Raw genomic sequence first — 19,976 nt, 5'->3', positions numbered from 1 at the left:
ATTATAATGATTTCATGATTTGGTTCTAAATCAGAAATAACTTTTGAGTCTTCTGGGTGGCTTGGTCAGTTAAGCATCCGACTTTATTTCAGCTCAGGTCATGATCTCATGGTCTATGAGTTTGAGCCCTATGTCGGCCTCCAGACTGACAGTATAGAGCCTGCTTAGGATTCTCTCTCTCTTTCCCTCTCTCTGTCCCTCCCCCACTCATGCTTTCTCTCTCCCAAAATACATAAATAAACTTAAAAAAGAAATAACTTTTGAAGTAGATTAAACAATAAAGATATGGCATATAGATTCAAAAATGGCAGACAAGAATTAAATAAGAATATTAGACCTTAATAAATTCAATGATTCCTCTGTATATTCTGTTGTTTTCATCTCTATCCAACTCCATATTGAATAAAATTCTTGGAAAAACTATCTACAGAGTCTTGAGAAATTTAGGGTTTAAAGAAAACTGACCAGCAGTACTTAATATGCAGCCAGACTGACCAAAGTTTGGCCTGATACTTTTAGCAAAAATCTGCTTTCTTAATTAGCCAGTACACATAAATTAGAGGCCCAGCCATATGCCATCAAGGACTGTGGGAGGCCTAATCTACATGGAAAACCTGAGTTCACATGCCACAGATGGAAGGTCGGGAGTAGAAGGAAGGAAAAGCTTTCAAAAGCTTACCCAAGGCAAAAGAGCAGACTATTTTACAGTTCACTAATCTTCAGAATTTTTGTAGTGGAAGTGATACTGTCTTCTGACTACTAACAACTTCAAAGAGGGCCTGATTGAGTTAAATGAAACTACAGAGCATCAAGGTACCATGTGCCAAGAATATTAAATGGGCATACTAATTACAGAACTGTTCTAATGATTCTATTATATGGCAACACTGAGCAATGGATGACTGTGCCTTGTGCTATAAGACCACATTCTCTTTCCTGAAACTCTGAAAGAACTGCTAATAGTACTATAATCTGAAAGAAGGGTTTAGTAAACTACAGCTTGCTTGCCAAGTCCAGTCCACCATCTGTTTTTGTACAACCCATGAGTTAATAACAGTTGTTTTTTTTTTAATTTTTTTTTACATTTATTCATTTTTGAGAGACAGAGAGACAGAGCACAAGGAGGGGAGGGACAGAGAGAGAGGGAGCCATAGAATGAGAAGCAGGCTCCAGGCTCTGAGCTGTCAGCACAGAGCCCAACGCGGGGCTCGAACTCATGAGCTGTGAGATCACGACCTGAGCCAAAGTTGGACGCCTAACCGACTGAGCCACCCAGGCACCCCAATAACAGTTTTTAAGGGGTGCCTGAGTGGCTCAGTTGGTTGAGCATCCAGCTATTGATTTTGGCTCAAGTCATCTCACAGTTAGTGAGTTTCAGCCCCATATCAGGCTCTGCACTGACAGTGCAGGGCCTGCTTGGGATTATCTCTCTCTCCCTCTCTCTGCCCCTCCCTTGCTCATGTGCTCTCTTTCTCTCTCTCCCTCTCCCTCTCCCACTCTCTCTGTCTCAAAAATAAATAAGTAAACTTAAAAAAAGTTTTTAAAAAAAGCAGAGGAGAGAATAGGTGATATAGAAGATAAAACTATGCAAAATACTGAAGCTGAAAAAAACAGGGAGAGGAAATTATTAGAGTTCAAGGGGAGACTTATAGAACTTATGATTCCATAAAATGAAACTATATCCATATCATAGGAGTACCAAAAGAAGAAAAGGAAAAAGGGGCAAAAGATTTATTTGAACAACTTATAGTTCAGAACTTCCCTAATCCGGGGAAGAAAACAGGCATTCAAGTCCAAGAGGCACAGAGAACTACCCTCAAAATCAACAAAAATAGGTCAAACACCATGACATACCACAGTGAAACTTGGAAAACACAAAGATAAAGAGAAAATTCTGAAAGTAGCTAGAGACAAAAGGTCCTTAACCTACAACGGTAGACACACAAGGTTAGTAGCAGATCTGTCCACTAAACTTGGCAGGCCAGAAGGGAGTGGCAGGAAATATTCAATGTCCTGAATGGGAAAAAGACACAGCCTTTATCCAGCAAGGTTGTCATCCAGAATAGAAGAAGAGATAGTTTCCCAGACAAACAAAACCTAAAGGAGTTCGTGAACACTAAACCAGCCCTGCAACAAATTCTAAGGGGGACTCTCTGGGTGGAGGGAGAAAAAAAAAAGAAGAAGACCAAAGCAACAAAGACTACAAAGTACTACAAAACATCCACTGGGAACACCAACACTACAGGTAATACATAGCACAAAATTCATATATTTCAATAATTATTCTAAATGTAAATGGACTAAATGTTCCAATCAAAACACAGGGCACCAAGATGAATAAAAAAAAAAATTCATCTAGAGGCTGCCTACAAGAGACTCATTTTTGACCTAAAGACATCTGCAGATTGAACTTTAGGGGATGGAGAATCATCTATTATGCTAATGGACTTCAAAAGAAAGCCAAAATAGTCACACTTATATCAGACAAACTAGATTTTAAACCAAAGACTGTAACAAGAGATGAAGAAGGGCATTATATCATAATTAAGAGGACTGACTACCCACCAAGAAGATCTAACAATTGTAAATATTTATGCCCCCAATGTGGAGCGCCCAAATATATAAATCAATTAATAACAGAATAAAGAAACTCACTGATAATAATACCATAATAATAGGGGACCTTAATACTCCACTTACAATGGACAGATCATCTAAGCAGAAAACCAGCAAGAAAACAATGGCTTTTAAAGACACATAGGACCAGATGGACTTAAAAGATATATTCAGAACATTTCATCCTAAAGTAGAAGAATACACATTCGTCTTGAATGCACATAGAACATTCTCCAGATTATATCACATACTGGGTCACAAATCACCCCTCAATAGGTACAAAAAGATCGAGATTATACCAATCATATTTTCAAATCACAATGCTAAGAAACATAAAATCAACCACAAGAAAAAATTTGGAAACCCCTTAAACCTCCTCATGGAGGTTAAAGAACATCCTACTAAAGAATGAATGAACCAGAAAATTAAAGAAGAGATTTTTAAAGATATATGGAAGCAAATGAAAATGAAAACACAACAGCCCAAACCCTATGGAATGCAGCAAAGGCAGTCCTAAGAGGAAAATACGTTGCAATTCAGGCTTGTCTCAAGAACAAAGAAAAGCCCCAAATTCACAGCCTAACCTTACACCTAAAGGAGCCAGAAAAGGAGCACCAAATAAAGCCTATAGCCAGTAGAAGAAGGGATATAATAAAGATTAGAGCAGATTATTATTAAATAATAACAAAATAACAGACAGATCAATGACACTAAATGCTGGTTCTTTGAAAGAATAAACAAAATTGATAAACCCCTAGCAGAACTTATCAAACAAAAAAGATAGAGGACCCACATAGATAAAAACACAAATGAAAGAGGAGAGAATACAACCAACACTGCAGAAATACAGTTATAAGAGAATACTATGAAAAATTATATGCCAACAAACTGGGCAATCTGGGAAGAAATTGACAAATTCCTAGAAACATGAACTACCAAAACTGAAACAAGAAGAACTAGAAAATTTGAACAGACCCACATAGCCAGCAAATAAATTTGGATCAATTATCAAAAATCTCCCAACAAACGAAAGTCCTAGGCCAGATGGCTTCCCAGGGGAATTCTACCAGACATTTAGAGTTAACACCTATCATTCCCAAACTGTTCCAAAAAACAGAAATGGAAGGAAATCTTCCAGATTCATTCTATGAAGTTAGCATCACCTTGATTCCAGACAGAGACCCCACTAAAAAGAATTATAGGCCAATATCCTTTATGAACCTGGATACAAAAATTCTCAAAAGATTCTAGCAAAATGAATTCAACAGTACATTACAAGAATTATTTACTATGATCAAGTGGGATTTATTCCTGGGCTGCAGGGCTGGTTCAATATTCACAAATCAATCAATGTAATACACCACATTAATAAAAGAAAAGGTAAGAACCATATGACCCTCTTAACAGGTGCAGAAGAAGCTTCTGACAAAACACAGCATCCATTTTTAATAAAACCCCTCAACAAAGCAGGTACAGATAGAACATACCTCAACATCATAAAAGCGATATATGAAAGACCTACAGCTAATATCCTCAATGGGGAAAAACTGAGAGCTTTCCCCCTAAGGTCAGGAACACGACAGGGATGTCCATTCTCACCACTGTTGCTCAACATAGTACTGGAAATCCTAGCCTCAGCCCTCAGACAACAAAAACAAATGAAAGGCATAGAAATCAGCAAGGAAGAAGTCAAACTTTCACTATTTGCAGATGGCATGATATTCTATAATTCAACCCAAAAAACTGCTAGAACTGATACATGAATTCAGCAAAGTTGCAGAATATAAAATCAACGTACAGAAATCAGTTCCATTTCTATATACCAATAATGGAGCAGCAGAAAGAGAAATCAAGGAATCAATCCCATTTACAATTGCACCAAAAACCATAAGATACCTAGGAATAAACCTAACCAAAGAGATAAGAGATCTATACACTGAAAACTACAGAAAGCTTATGAAAGAAATTGAAGAAGACACAAAGAAATGGAGAAACATTCCATGTTCATGGATTGGAAGAACAAATATTGTTAAAATATGTAAAATACCCAAAGCAGTCTACATATTCAACGCAATTCCTATCAAAATAACACCCGCATTCTTCACAGAGCTACAACAAACAATTCTAAAATCTGTATGGAACCAGAAAACCTGAATAGCCAAAGTAATGTTGAAAAAGAAAACCAAAGCTAGAGACATCCCAATTCCAGACTTCAAGCTGTATTACAAGGCTATAACCATTAAGACAGTATGGTACTGGCACAAAAATAGACACATAGATCAATGGAACAGAATAGAGAACCCAGAAATGGACTCAAAAATGTATGACCAACTAATCTTCAACAAACCAGGAAAGAATATCCAATGGAAAAAAAGACGGTCTCTTAGCAAATGGTGCTAGAAAACTGTACAGCGACATGCAGAAAAATAAAACTGGACCACTTTCTTACACCATACACAAAAATAAATTCAAAATGGATGAAAGACCTAAATGTGAGATAGGAAACCATCAAGATCCTACGGGAGAAAACTGGCAGCAACCTCCTTGACCTCAGCCACAGCAACTTCTCACTCAACACATCTCCAAAGGCAAGGGAAATAAAAGCAAAAATAAACCATTGGGGCTGCATCAAGATGAAAAGCTTCTGCACAGCAAAGGAAACAATCAGCAAAACTAAAAGGAAGCCTACAGGATGCGAGAAGATATTTGCAAATGATGTATCAGATAAAGGGTTAATATCCAAAATCTTTAAAGAACTTATCAAACTCAACACCCAAAAAATAAATAATCCAGTGAAGGAATGGGCAGAAGACATGAATAGACACTTTTCCCAAGAAGACATCCAGATGGCCAACAAACACATGAAAAGATGCTCAATATCACTTATCATCAGAGAAACACAAATCAAAACCACATTGAGATACCACCTCACACCTGTCAGAATGGCTAAAATTAACAACTCAGGAAACAAAAGATGTTGGTAAGGATGCAGAAAAAGGGGAACCCTTTTGCACTGCTGGTGAGAATGCAAACTGGTGCAGCCACTCTGGAAAACAGTATGGAGGTTCCTCAAAAATTAAAAATAGAGGGGTGCCTGGGTGGCTCAGTTGGTTAAGGGTCCAACTCCTGATGTCGGCTTAGGTCATGATCTCACAGTTCATGAGTTCAAGCCTTGCGTCGGGCTCTGCACGGACAGTGCAGAGTCTGCTTGGGATTCTCTCTCTCCCCCTCTCTCTGCCCTTCTCCTGCTCATGCTGACTGTCTCTGTCTGTCTGTCTCTCTCATATAAATAAATAAAACTTTTTAAAACATTAAAAATAGAACTACCATATGATGCAGGAATTGCACTAGGAATTTATCCAAAGGATGCAAAAATGCTGATTTGAAGGGGTACATGCACCCCAATGTTTATAGCTATATTGGCTATATCAACAACAGCCAAATTATGGAAAAAGCCCAATATCCACTGACTGATGAATGGGTAAAGAAGATGTGATATATATATATATATATATATATATATATATATATATATATACACACACATATATATATATGTATATGTGTGTGTGTGTGTATATATATATATACATATATATGTACGTGTGTATATATATATATGCATACACATACATACCATGGAATACTACTCAACGATCAAAAAGAACAAAATCTTGCCATTTGCAACAACGTGGATGGACTAGAGTGTATTATGCTCAGAAAAATAAGTCAGAGAAAGACAAACGTATAATTTCACTCATATGTGGAATTTAAGAAACACAACAGATGAACATAGGGAAAGGGAAGTAAAAGTAACATAAAAACAGAGAGGGAGGCAAACCATAAGAGGCTCTTAAAGACAGAGAACAAACTGAGGGTTGCTGGAGGGGAGATGGGTGGGCTAAATGGGTTATGGGCATCAAGGAGGGCACTTGTTGGGATGAACACTGGGTGTTACATGTGAGTGATGAATCACTGAGTTCTATCCCTGAAACCAATACTACATTGTATGTTAACTAACTTGAATTTAAATTTTAAAAAAACTGCATTAAAACAAACAAAGCACCACATCAGTCTTCAGGAGAACTTTGGTAGTAAATAATGCTCAAGTCATGATCTGTTTGTGAAAATAATCAAAACGGAATTTTCTCTTAGGCAAAATTTTGTTCTTCACCACAGTGTGCAATTTATGGAAGATTCTAAAGCAGTTTACAAATACTTGGTTGTGGTTTTTTTGTAAATAGGTGACTGTGTTATGACAACTTGATGAATATGTTCACATTTCCTCAGATCAAAGACTGATCTGAAATAAAGGGATATCTGACTCAGCTTGTTCCCTGTGTTGCCCTGTTCTCTTTTTTCCCTCAATTATTAGGTTCCACTTTCTTATTGCGGTCACAAGACAGCATTGCGAACTTGTTCAAGTAAAAAGATAGCAAAATCTGTGACCGAGTGGTAGCAGGAGGGTGATTTTGTAAACCACTCCTTTCTCATTGCTGACTTATCCTTAGTTCAATGAAATCACAAATTAAGATCATAGAGCTTTCTTTGCAGAAATAAAGTCACAGCTTCAAAATGTTCCCAGATTTTGGCCTGCTTGCATCCAAGTATGGTAGCATCTGGGGGTAGTTTTAATCAACCTCAACTCTAAAATGAAATCCCTAAAGAAAAGACAATCGTGGGTCCTCAACTTACAACAAGGTTCCACCTGAGCAAACCTCAATCCACATAAATCAGAACTAATCTGTGAAATGTAGTATTCCTTGCCCTACATCTTCATATTATCATATGGGAGATCTACCTATCAGTATGAAGTCATTTGGAGACTGCTTAAATGAAAGCCATATATAATATTTATTCCCAGGCATGTGCTATTAAATATACTGCACAATATTTAAAAATGATGAACACTGATAGTGCACAAACGAGAGGGAAGCCATTTATTCTGAAAACACATCTCTGCCTCTTCCTGTTTCATCCTGCAGATATTTTTTTTATTGCCAATATTCTTTACTTTCTTATTATCCTGATGCAACTGTGGGAGGGGAGAGGTAAAACTTCAGTCGCTGCAAAGCACGATCCCCCAGCTAAATGACTCCCATTTAGCAAGAGTTCCTCCGAAAATGTATCACAGGATATCTCATTTTTATAAATTCTTTACTTCCTCTTGAAAATCTCTATTTCAGTCGCCAATAAAGATTTAAACCCTTCGGGAAGAAATATTCATCAAAACTATCACAGCTGCGAATGACTGACATCAAGCATGAAGGAAAGAAATTCATGTCAATGTTTCAACACATTACTTGTTGAACAACTTCTACTCAGCTCATCTGCATGAAACGGGTATGCCAGAAGTCGGACATGCCAGCAGATGGTTACCAGCGTGGTTTGGCATGCATACTGCTGCCATTCCCCACCGCTGCAAGATGAAACACAATTCCCGCGAAAGGACTCTGTATTTTCTAAAATAGTAATTTAGATAGAACAGAAAAACTATAGAAACTTTACATTTCGGCGCTAAACCTTCAGGTCCCAAACCTGTGTTGGCTTGCTTGCTAATTTGATTTTTAGTATTTTGGAACAGCAGTCATCTCTTTTCAGAGATTAGTGCTTCTTAACCACGGATATGTGCCGTAAGTACTCAGGGCATTTCTTTCAAGATATCCATGTCCAGACCTCACCTAGGATGCCACACTGATTCAGACATCCTGGGGTGGGGGCTGGGTATGTGTATTTACAAAAGCTCATCAGGTGATTACGCAGTGCACCCTTGGTTAGGAACAATTATTCCAGATCATTTTTTATATTGATGAGCAATAACTATAGCATACATTCGTGCATACAGTGACCAATATAATTCTGCTTTATTTGCCTCGCATTAGCTAAATGTTCCCCTTTGCCAGCCCATTCCTTCCTCTAATCTCTTTGAGATACAGTCTTGGAGCTTTCCATAGTTTGATAATTTTCCTAGACAAATTTTAGGCTAAGTCAGTGTATAAAAGGCACTTTCCATTTGGGGAGGCAGCGTGCCAACTTAGATCAGTAAATCCTTCCAAAAAAATGCCACTTTAACTTACAGTCATTTAACCAATATTTATTCAGCAGTATATATGTGGTGATAAAGACTAAGAATGCAAGAAAAACAAGATGTGGTTCTCGTGCCCTCAAGGAGCAAGTATTATATACTGAGGGTAAAAATATACGGACAAGTTAAGTTAAATCACCACATAAGAAAGCATGTGATTCAATATTAAATTACTAGCACTTATAGTGAGGACTCTAAAATTCCAAAAAAGTCATGCTCATTCCAGACACTCAACAGTCATGCCACATTTCTGAGAGGGCCTCGGATTTGAAGAATGGGTAGGGGATAGATGGGCAGGGCAGAGGAACATAGGTGTCCATGCCAGGAGCACAGTATAAACCATGGCAGCAATTGAACAAAGTATGGACAGTGAAAAGACAACCTTCTGGAAGGAAGGGGTCATTTGGGTGACTGATACCAAACACATGAAAATCAGAGTCTAGCTAACAGGCTAAGGAGCCTAATAATTTATCCAACAGTTGCAAAAAAAAAAATCAGGGTTTAAAGGCAGGAGAACATGGAAATAGTAGCATGTTAGGAATTTTTTTGTAGCAAAATATCTATGAGTGTGACATAAATAATAAGGATAGCTATGAGAGCAATTAAGATCTGGGCCACAGCAGCGGCTTTATGAAGAACTAACGGAACCCAGCAAATGACTGGTTTGAGCTTCTAGCCTATAACGCAATGGAGGCATGCAAACAACAGGTGAAGGGAAGTCAGCAATGGAAGCAAGTCAGAGTTGCCAGCTGGGAGACAGCAGAACGATGCCTTGTCATTGGACACATGACTTTGGAAGAGGATGGCAAGAGAAAATTACTTCTGCACAGAGGATGGAAGGTAGAGCGGGGAAAATAAGAGGTTGAAGACTGACTCTGGAGAAGCCCACTCAAGAAAATGGAAAAATGCAGAATACGTCATACAAACAGTTGCTCTTGGAAAGACCAGAGAATCTAGTGGCAATCCAGAGGTTAAGGAAGAAGAGAGTTTCAGAACAAAGTTCATCAGCACAGTCCTCTGCAACAGAGAAGTCAAAGGCCACCAGTACCGTCTCAGTTCTAACCCAATAGCCCTGCCACGTGCCCTAGCCCACAGCTGATCTTTCTCCTCTAATCTTTACTTACTGATGGTCCATGCCAATTGTTTCGTGCACACGTCTATCTGCTCATTGTTTAATATCCCTGATGTGCATATACTCAGATATTTGTTATATCTCCTTGACACTAACTATTAAAATAAACCACTTGAGGAAAAAGATCATAATTGATAAATTTAGGTACCATCTCTCCCCCCAGTTGCGCCTTCACATTGTCATGCCTTTATCAATCATTTAAAAATATTTTTAGCTGATTCTAACTGCAGATAAAGGCCAGCTGAATTCAGGGAGAAGACATAGATACTGGTATAGTGTTGAGCTTTGCTCTTCAAAATGTGGTCCATGGACCAGTGGCATCACCTGGAAACTTGTTAAAAATGTACCCTCGGTTGCCATCAGACCGACTCAATGATAATCTGTACTTGAACAACATTCAATGACTGATTCCTATACATACTGGTATGGAAACTGGTGTAGAGTCAGTATAGTAGAGAAAGGACAAGTGTCGAGTTACCAAAGAAGTTAGCTGGAGGAGGGGAAGATGGCACGTGAGTTTCAGCATGTGGTCCCGATGCCAAGACTCAGCCTCACCACTACTCAGACCCACAGCCCAAAGAAGGAACACAGGTCCTTCATGTACGTGGTGGGGCCAGGCCAGGAAGCAATTCCAGCTTTTGATCAGGAGCCCAGATGCATAAATCCTTCTTCTATAAATTGCCACTCAGTTCAATTATAGGAAGGGCTTTGCAGATTGTATCTACTCGGTTGTTTTTCCATGTTTTATAAATATTCTGACCTCCTGAAGACCCTGTTTATGCTCCCCATATTTATCCAGCCCTAGGAATTTATGGTTATTATTCTTCCCCTCACTCACTTCTCCCAGAACATCAGGCTTCCCTCTGAGTTTTAGATTGTAATTGCTAAAATACTTTTTCAGCATAATTGAAAGCTAAACCTGAAAATGCAACTTTAACCCCAAACAGAAGGAGCCTGCAACAAAGGGAACAATGACAGCACTATTGTTCAAATGACCAGGTGTCAGGAAAAAAAGCTCCCAAAGCACAGAGCTGTTAGACAAAGGCACAGTCACATCCCAAAGGATGAAGACCAAATGTACCCAACGAGCTCGAGGCACAGTCCCTTCCCTTTGTTGGAAATGTGCTCAATGCTTCAGTATTTCCTTCTCTAACTTTCCTCTAGGTCAGTGCATTGAGTGTCACTATTTCAAAACGGCACTGTGCTAGTTCTCTATAGGTCTTTTATTATTCTTAACAGCTTTATTGATAATTTACACACCATAAAGTTCGCATTTCAGAAATGGAAGAGACCTTCATTCCACCCCCCACCTTCAAGCAATGCTTCATTAAATTCACCCAAGGAATATAATATAGTTATTTGCTAAATCTCCAGGAATATGGGACATAATCACGACTCTCTGATTATACATCTTAGCATCTCAGCTGTTACCCGTGGAAAGAACATCTTGACAAAGTCTCCTCTATTAAAATTCAAACCATTAAAGTAATAACTTTTAGTGCTCTATTTCAAAGGTGGCTAAATGAAAATACCATCGCAGGCCCCTGAAAATACCATCTGCCAATACCTTGTAGGAACTACATTAGAAAGTGAACTTCAGTTACTGAATCCAAAGCGTTAATCACAAATTCTTACAAACTACTATTCCCCCAGTTTTTGAGGACTATTTTTTCCACCAGGTGGCATGCTTTACAGGGGCTGCTGGAGCCTGCACGAAGCCTTTATTTTTAAGTTAGGGACAGGAGGGGTACTTAGGCAGGTTTTGCTTTCAAGAAGAGTAACAGCAACTTACATGCTCTCACAGAACCTCGTCAGCGTGCTTGGCTTCTCCTGGTTGCACCTCTGTCGAAACCAGCGTTGAATGCTGCGAACATCCCAGTCCAGCTGTTTGGAGAGGCCTTCCAATCTCTTTTCATCAGGATGCTATGAAATAAGGCACCAGCAAAATCATTTTCATCTTCACCACAAACACATCTGCCCTTGTCTAAGTTGATTTTTTTAACCTCTATTTACTACCTGCTACTGAGATTTCTGTATTTACCACTGAGGACATAGTCCTTCCATTAGTAGCATGAATATAAGTAATCACTCTGGGGGCGCCTGGGTGGCTCAGTTGGTTGGGCATCTGACTTCAGCTCAGGTCATGATCTCGCAGTTCATGAGTTGAGTTCGAGCCCCGCATCTGGCTGTGTGCTGATGGCTCAGAGCCTGGAGCTTGGTTAGGATTCTGTGTCTCCCTTTCTCTCTGCCCCTCCCCCGCTCGCGCTCTGTCTCTGTCTCTCAAAAATGAATAAACGCTAAAAAAATATGTTTAAAAAAATTATCACTCAGAAGAAAAGTTACTCATTACGAAACAACAGTGAAAAACGTGAATCTTGCTCTAATGCTTGCACTTTTTTTTTTCAAGTTTATTTATGCGGAGAGAGACAGAGAACACGAGCAGGGGAGGGGCAGAGAGAGAGAGAGACAGAGAAAATCCCTGCACTAACAGCACAGAGCCTGATGCAGGGCTCAAACTCACAAACTGCGAGATTGTGACCTGAGCCGAAACCAAGAGTCAGCCACTTAACCAACTGAGCCACCCAGACGCTCCTCTAATGCTTACATTCCTTATCAGCAACGGAGATGAGATGAAAGAGCCAACTGGCTGAGTCAGCTCCATCAGCCTTCAAGGAAAGGAGTTAAGAGGCATCATTCACATGTCTCACTTTCTCAGGAAAAAAAAAATGCTATACCCAATTATCACACATGAGGGTAATGTAGGACAGACAAAAGCACGAAATAATCTCATAGCTCACTTTAGCCTAAGGTACCAATTCTACTACAAAACAGGTGTTCTTTTTCTTCCTTGTCTCTCTCTGCTCTGTTTTTCTCAAATCCCTCTTCTACCCCTCTTCTTGTTCATTCCTTTTGATCAGATCCCCATCAAAATTTACAACAACTCTGCATTCCTTGAAGACACAAACATGGTGAATGGGGAAGAGACCCAACTTATGCTCATCATATGATGATACTATTCTCTCTCTCATTCATTTCTCTAACATTAGGAGGCAACAGACTGGTTCAATTCCTCACTGTAATGAAATCTGAGCCTCGGTTCCCTCACTTGTCAGGGCTATTTATCCACCTAAATGGGACTGTGGTGATGACCGAATGTAAAAAATATGTCTAAGTCAGTAAATGCGTTTCTCCCATTTCCTATCCCTACCCTCTCCTCAATATCTTAAAGAGCATCCTGCCAACAGTTATGTGAATGTGCCCTGCCACACAACAAAACTAAGCTGTGTTCTCTTCCTTTATTTATTCTATCTTTACTGCTAAGGAGCTGTTAATGAGCAGAGAAAATAACCAAAAGCAGGGGAGGGGAAGGCAGGCTGACCAGCTTCAAATTATAAGGGTAGGATGCACAGATGACACCTTATCAAAACATCTCGAGCAATTTTAGATGACAGATACACAGGAAACACAGTAAGTGGCCTCAGTATCATGACTGAGGTTATAAAATGTGCTGAGTTTGTGTTTGTGAAAGTCATTTGCCAACTTTCAGGAGGTGTGTACTTTCACGTGACTTTATTAGTCATGACACCATCTACACTCTCCTTTCATGTCTGTCTTAATTTAAAAAAACAGGGAAGACAGAAAATTTACATCTTACTCTATACCTTGGCTACACCATTTTCTAGAAGAATTAATTTTTAACTTTAATTTGTTTTCTAAGCTTATTAAATAGGTATAACATTCACATGGTTCACAAACTAATTCACCTTCCCATTTTATTCCTATGACTCTCCCTCTTCCCTACCAGCTAACCAGTTATTAAATCAGCTTCTTCTCCAGAGTTATTTTGTGCAAATATAAATAAATTGAATATGTATTCATATATGACCTGTGTCACACAAATGTTTGCATACTACATGTATCATTCTGAACTTTGCGTTTTTCACTTTACAATGTATCTTGGAATATCTCCGTATTAAAATATAAAGAATGCCTTCCTGGGGCACCTGGGTGGCTCAGTCAGTTAAGCGTCCAACTTTGGCTCAGGTCATGATCTCGCAGTTCGTGGGTGTCAGCCCCACATCTAGCTCTGTGCTGACAGCTCGGAGCCTGGAGCCTGCTTCAGATTCTGTGTCTCCCTCTCTCTCTGCCCCTCCCCCGTTCATGCTCTGTCTTTCTCTCTCAAAAATAAATAAACATTAAAAAAAAAAAAAGAATGCCCTCTTTCTTTTGTCAGGATATACTATAATTTACTTATCCACTCTCCTGTTAATGGATGTTTAAGTAGTTTCCAGACTTCCACTAACTATAAACAACGCTGTAATAAATAATCTTATGACAGGTCATTTTATACAGGCATACGTACAGAGATAAATTCCTGGAAGTGAACCCTGGAGATCAAAGAACTATGCATTTGCAATTTATTTATATATTAAAAAATCACCCTTGCTAATGATTTTACCAATTTATACTCTCATAAGCAAAAGTGCCCATTTCCCAATGCCTTGCCAATAGAGTATGTTATCAGATTTCTCAATTTTTTCAGTCTGATATATATACATATAGTCTCAGTGTATCTGTTGAGAGCAGGAGGGGCAGAGGGACAGGGAGAGAGAGAATCTTAAGCAGCCTCCACGCCTAGCGCGGAGACTGACATGGAGCTCAATTTCACGACCATGAGACCATGATCTGAGCCAAAATCAAGTGTCAGATTGCTTAACTGACTCAGCAACCCCTGTGCCCCTGTCTCAGTATATTTTTAATTTGATTTCCTCTTTTTATGAAAGAAGCACCTTTTCACGTTTTAAAAACCATTAACACTTCCTTTTTATGAACAGTCTTTTCATACCTATTGCCCAGTTTTTCTTGATTTGTAGGTATTTTCTTTACTGATTTGTAGAGTTTCTTCATGTATTAACCTGTGTCTGTACCACAGGTTGTACTTTGTACCAGTGTATCTTTGTGTTGTAGAATTTGCTTATGGGGTTTTCTGCTTGTTTGTTTTCTTGAAGTTTTAAAAAAACATATCTGAACTTACCATTTTTTCCTGCTTTAACTTCTGAATTTGGGGTCATTAATAACAAAAGCCTTTCCTACTCTGAATGTTCAAGAAGTTAATGTAGGGTGAATTGACATCTTTACTCAATTTGTCTTTTGTGTCCTTCAACAGTGTTGGAAAATTTTCCTCACACACCTTGCACATCCTTGTTACATTTATTCCTAGGGATATTATCTTTTCTGGTATTGTTTGTGGTAAGTTTTCACTTGATTCCTTAATTTTCCAAGTGTATAGTCATATAATAACATGTCATCAGAATGTAAGCTCTGCAAACAAAGGAAAATTTCATATCTTTTTTCACCAGTACCTAAAATACAGGAAGGATTCAAATTCACGTAACAATAGCTTTACCACCTCCTTTCTAATGTTTATGCCTTTATTTTCTTTCTCTTACCTATTCAGTAATTCAGTGTAAAACTTAGCACTATGTAGAACAATGGTTTTCCATCTCTATCTGTTCTAGACTTTAATGGGAATACCACTGTTCCTATTAAGCAACAGGCCAGATTTGGAACTGACATCAAATAGACTTATTGTGTTTAAAAAAAAAAAAAACACATTTACCTAGTTAGATAAATTTATTTTAATCACAATAATGTTAGATTTCAGCATCCATGGAGATGATCATACCCTTTTTCTCCTTAGATCAATTAATATAGTGTATTACATAGATTGTGTAATGTTGAATTCAGGGAAGACCTTGAATTCCTAGAATAAATCCTCTCTGGTAATGTTAATTCTTTTATTGTGTTGTTAGGTTCTGTTTATTAACTTTTATTTGGGACTTTTCATTGATATTAAGTTCAATTGGTCTCTACTCTTTTTTTTTTTTTTTTTTTTTTTGGTTAAATCATTGTCAGACTTTAATGTTAAATTAATGTTTCGCTGCTACATAAAAAAAGAATCTGGATGATTTCCTTAATTTCCTATGCTTTGGTATAGTGTAAAATACCATGGGAATTATCTGCTCTTTAAGACTGTGTTAGAATTTTTCTTATGAGAGGATCTGAGTCTCATCCTGTTTTGCAGTTTAGCTCTTGATTTTAATCTTTATATACACACATACATATATATAGTTGGTAAATTATATTTTCCTAGAATGATAACCATTTTACCCAAGTTTTTATATTTTATTTTCCATATTAACAGAAATATATCCTTTTCATTTTCCTCCATTTCTGTGACTGTTGATTATTATGTTGTTAATTATGATGCTGTAATTTGTGCTTTGTTTTTTTGATTGGACTAGCTGACTTTCTGTAAAAAAAAAAAATTAAACAGATAAGGTACTTTTGAATTGATTTTCAATTCTATAGTTTTGCTAACACAATTTTTGCATTTATCATTAATTTCTGCTTTCTGCTTGCCTTTGTTCTGTTCTTTTTCTAATGCTTAAGTGTTTAACTTCATATATGTATATATTACATATACATATATGCATATATGTATATATTTCATCTGAATGTTCATCTGAGTGCTGTTTTGGCACAATACAAATGAGTAGTGTTTTTATCATTACTGCTACCAAATATTCTGAATTTCTATTTTTACCCAAGAGTTGATTAAAAGAGCAACAGGTTTTCTGGTTTCTGAGTTCTAGTATTATTAAGTTGTGCCTATTTTTAAAATTTATCTCAGTTTTGTATATATAATAAAGGTCATTTTTGTAGATGTTTAATAGGTCCTTTAAAAGAAAGTATAGTCTGTGCATTGAGAAGACCACCTTCAACTCCATCATGAAGTGTGATGCTGATATCTGGAAGGACTTCTACGCTAACACGGTGCTGTCTGGTGGGACCACCGTGGACTCCGGTATTGCTGACAGGATGCAGTTCTAAATGTACCACTTAGATCTTCCTCATTAATTATGCCTCTTAGAATTTCTATCTTCTGTTTTACATTTTGTTCACTTGATCTGTCATGACTCAGAGGTAAATTAAAATTCCCTGCTATTATTTCTTTTCATTCTTTTTTATTAGTATATAGATACACTGACATTCAACGCATATTAGTCAGGACTATTTTATCTTTATTATGAATTGTACCTTTTGGCAATAAAAAGCCAATTCTTCATTTTACTTAATTCCTTTTTGGTCTGACTTCCACTTTTATGTAAAAACAAAAACCCTACTTATCTGTATTTGTCTGTATACCTTTACTCATACTTTTATTTTCAATATTTATAATTACTTTATCTGAAGGACCCAAAACTAAAATAGTTAGAGGAGTCAAACCCATTTACACATATTGATATAATTGAACGTTTGTTTATAGTTCCCTCACATTAATCCTGTTATGCTTTCTGTTTTGATAGGTTAAAAAAAAACAAAAATGACAAACCAAGTATTGTTGGTTTTATTTTCCTTCCTGTGGGCAATTTTTGTTCTAGTGGTTATTCATAATTACAATACTCTTCTATTTGTTGTCAGTCAATAATTCCATATAAGCAGTATTTAAAACTACCATATTTCCTCTTCTTACCCCACCCAATATTAATAATTTTATCATTTTTACAGTTTACTCTTATACTGTTAAATATGTTTGTACTTCTATTACTCAATTTGGCTGCTTAAACTGATTTGCTTTCACTCCCAGCTACTAGAGATTATGCGACTAGTGAATGTATTCTACCTCTCACCTTCTTCTCCCCACCCCCATTACTGTTAGTTGTATCACTTCTATGTGAACGCATATGAACGTTTACATTCTGTTCTGTCATCCTGATCCTCACATTTCTTTCTCTCTTTCAACAGTTGAAATGTATCCAAAACCTACCAACACTCCAGTAACCTCTTGATCAGCTAAAATCAATGATTATAATACTTTCTTCAAAAAGGACTCATGAGAACAATTCCCTCATATTTTTGCATGTTGAAATCTGTTTGTTTTTAACTTTTACAGCATAAAACCAATTTGCCTAAATATAAAATTCTTAGTTCACATTTTCCTTGAAAATGTTGGAAATGTTGCTATAAAGAAGACTAAAGTCATGGTGATATTTTTTTGCTAGTTAAGTGATTTGATTTTTGGCTTGGCTTCTCAAAGAATTCTTTCTTTTATTTTTCAAGTCCAATAATTTAACCTTCTTGGGTCAATTTTTACTGCATTTTCATCAACATATTAAAACAAATCCCCATTTATTTTAGGAAAATTTTCTTGAATTATATCTTTCAATATTTATTTTATTTTGCTTTTCCTTATGGGACTCTGATAATGCAGATGCTGGATCTGCTCAATCTAAACATCTAATTATTTTTAGCACTTTTTGTCTCATTTAATAGTTTTCTATCTCCCATGTTCCTTGCTGAGTTTTCTGAAGTGTCTTGTGTTCCCTGTATTCTTTCCAATTTTGTCTTCATTTCTGTGATAGTTTTCTTTTATTTTTATTTTTTATTTTTTAAAGTTTATTTATTCATTTTAAGAAAGAGAAAGTGCACCTGGGGGAGAGGCAGTGAGAGAAAGGTAAAGAGAGAGAAGCCCAAGCACTGATAGTGCAGAGCCCTATGCAGGGCTCGAACTCACAAACAGTGAGGTCATGATCTGAGCTGAAGCTGGACGCGTACTTGACTGAGCCACCCAGGTGCCCCTCTATGATAGTTTTAGTATGTTCTCCTGAAGCTACCAGCTCACAATGCGTCCCTTTTCCTGTTGACCAACTATTTTTTTTTTAGGTCTTACATTTCTTTTTTTGTGGTTTTCCTTCACAGAGTTATTACTTATATATATATTTTTTTAGTTTATGGTAAAATATTTAATCACAATTTTCGTTTGCCTTGTGGCCTCATTTTTCCACTAACAATTTTTGTTAATAAGCACTGCTACACATTCTTTTCCTTGTCTTCAATGTTGTGTGTGTTCCTTCTTTATTACTCATCATCGAGTCCATCAGAGTTTTTTGACCAGCTCCTGGGAGTACGCAGAGCAGGGAGAATGCTCGTGCAGTTCAGCCGCCACCAAGGGAGACCATCTCCTGAAAATGTGCCATCCACACTGTCATCTGTGAACTTCTTCCAGTTCTCTGAATTAAACTGAGTTCAGGAGGACAACCGCCGGCCTTGCTCACCAGTTTCTGTATCTAATGTTGCAAACACTGGTTAGAGCTTTTGTCTCCCTCACATTCAGAAGCTGTCTCTTGTGCTGGCTTTCCTGAGAGCTACCCCCACTCCATGCTCTTCACTTCCTCTTGCTTGGCTTCTGCCCAACCCACCAACTGTTTTTTTTTGTTAGCCTTAATACATATTTTGAAATTTAGAGATATGTATCTACTAGTTTGCCAAAAATAGAGTTTGGGAGATTCTCCTTCTTCTTTGTGTGCGTTTTTTTTAATTGTTTTGGATTTTTAATTGTTCTCCTTAGTTTTTTCCTTTTTTAAGATTTCCAAGGAAAGAAATGAACAATGCTGACATATATACACACTTTTATACAGAAATACCTAGGCTGACCCTAATATTCATAACCAATACTCCGAGGAAAAAGGAAAGAAAGAGACAGACATAAGAGGAGAATAAGGCAGAACAAATTATAGGAAATTTGCCTATAATTTTTAAGATATAGAGTAACATACCAAAAGTGGATGATGGTATGATTTCTCTGTGTCATAAAACCTGGTTTCACAGCTGACATATATATTTTTTTTCCTCAGTGGCTCAAGAATTGATAGGATTAGAAAAGTAAGGCTGTTAGGATTATAGATATGTGCCAATAGTATGGCAAGAGACCCCAAACATAAATAAATAAATATAAATAAACAACTATGCACATGCACATTTGTTTGTACCAGATATACAGAGAGACAAACAGATGTTACCTATTTATCAGATAATTACATAGATGAGAACTACACAGGGCATGTACCAGTGCAGTCACACAGGGATCCACAATTCAGAAAGGCTCGTGCTTGGGGTTTGAAGTTCTATGGCAGCTATCTTGAAATTCTTAATAATTTTGTTATGGAATTTGTATTTTGTATATGAAGGCCAATGAGACAGAGGAACACGTGTTAGGGCTCAGAGTCTTGGCTCACACACAGTCCCACCACTTCCCCCAACCAGTTCCGGGGAACTTAGTTCTCTGTCCCCTGGCTCCCC

At 37.5% G+C, this 19,976-nt stretch overlaps 1 protein-coding gene across 2 annotated transcripts in view; it reads right to left on the bottom strand.

The window, feature by feature from the left end:
• Positions 1-19,976, bottom strand: part of CERS6 (ceramide synthase 6) — a 331,363-nt gene that overhangs the window by 214,197 nt on the left and 97,190 nt on the right. For both annotated transcript variants that reach the window (XM_025934798.2, XM_025934799.2), the window contains exon 3: positions 11,626-11,756. In XM_025934798.2, the coding sequence (XP_025790583.1) occupies positions 11,626-11,756 (131 nt within the window). The remainder of the gene's footprint in view (positions 1-11,625; positions 11,757-19,976) is intronic.

Source organism: Puma concolor, chromosome C1 (assembly GCF_028749965.1).
Source record: "Puma concolor isolate L17-30 chromosome C1, mPumCon1.1.hap2, whole genome shotgun sequence".
NCBI classification, from domain to species: domain Eukaryota; kingdom Metazoa; phylum Chordata; class Mammalia; order Carnivora; family Felidae; genus Puma; species Puma concolor.
The sequence above is the reverse complement of the archived record's forward strand: the minus strand, read 5'-3'. Positions and strand labels throughout refer to the sequence as shown.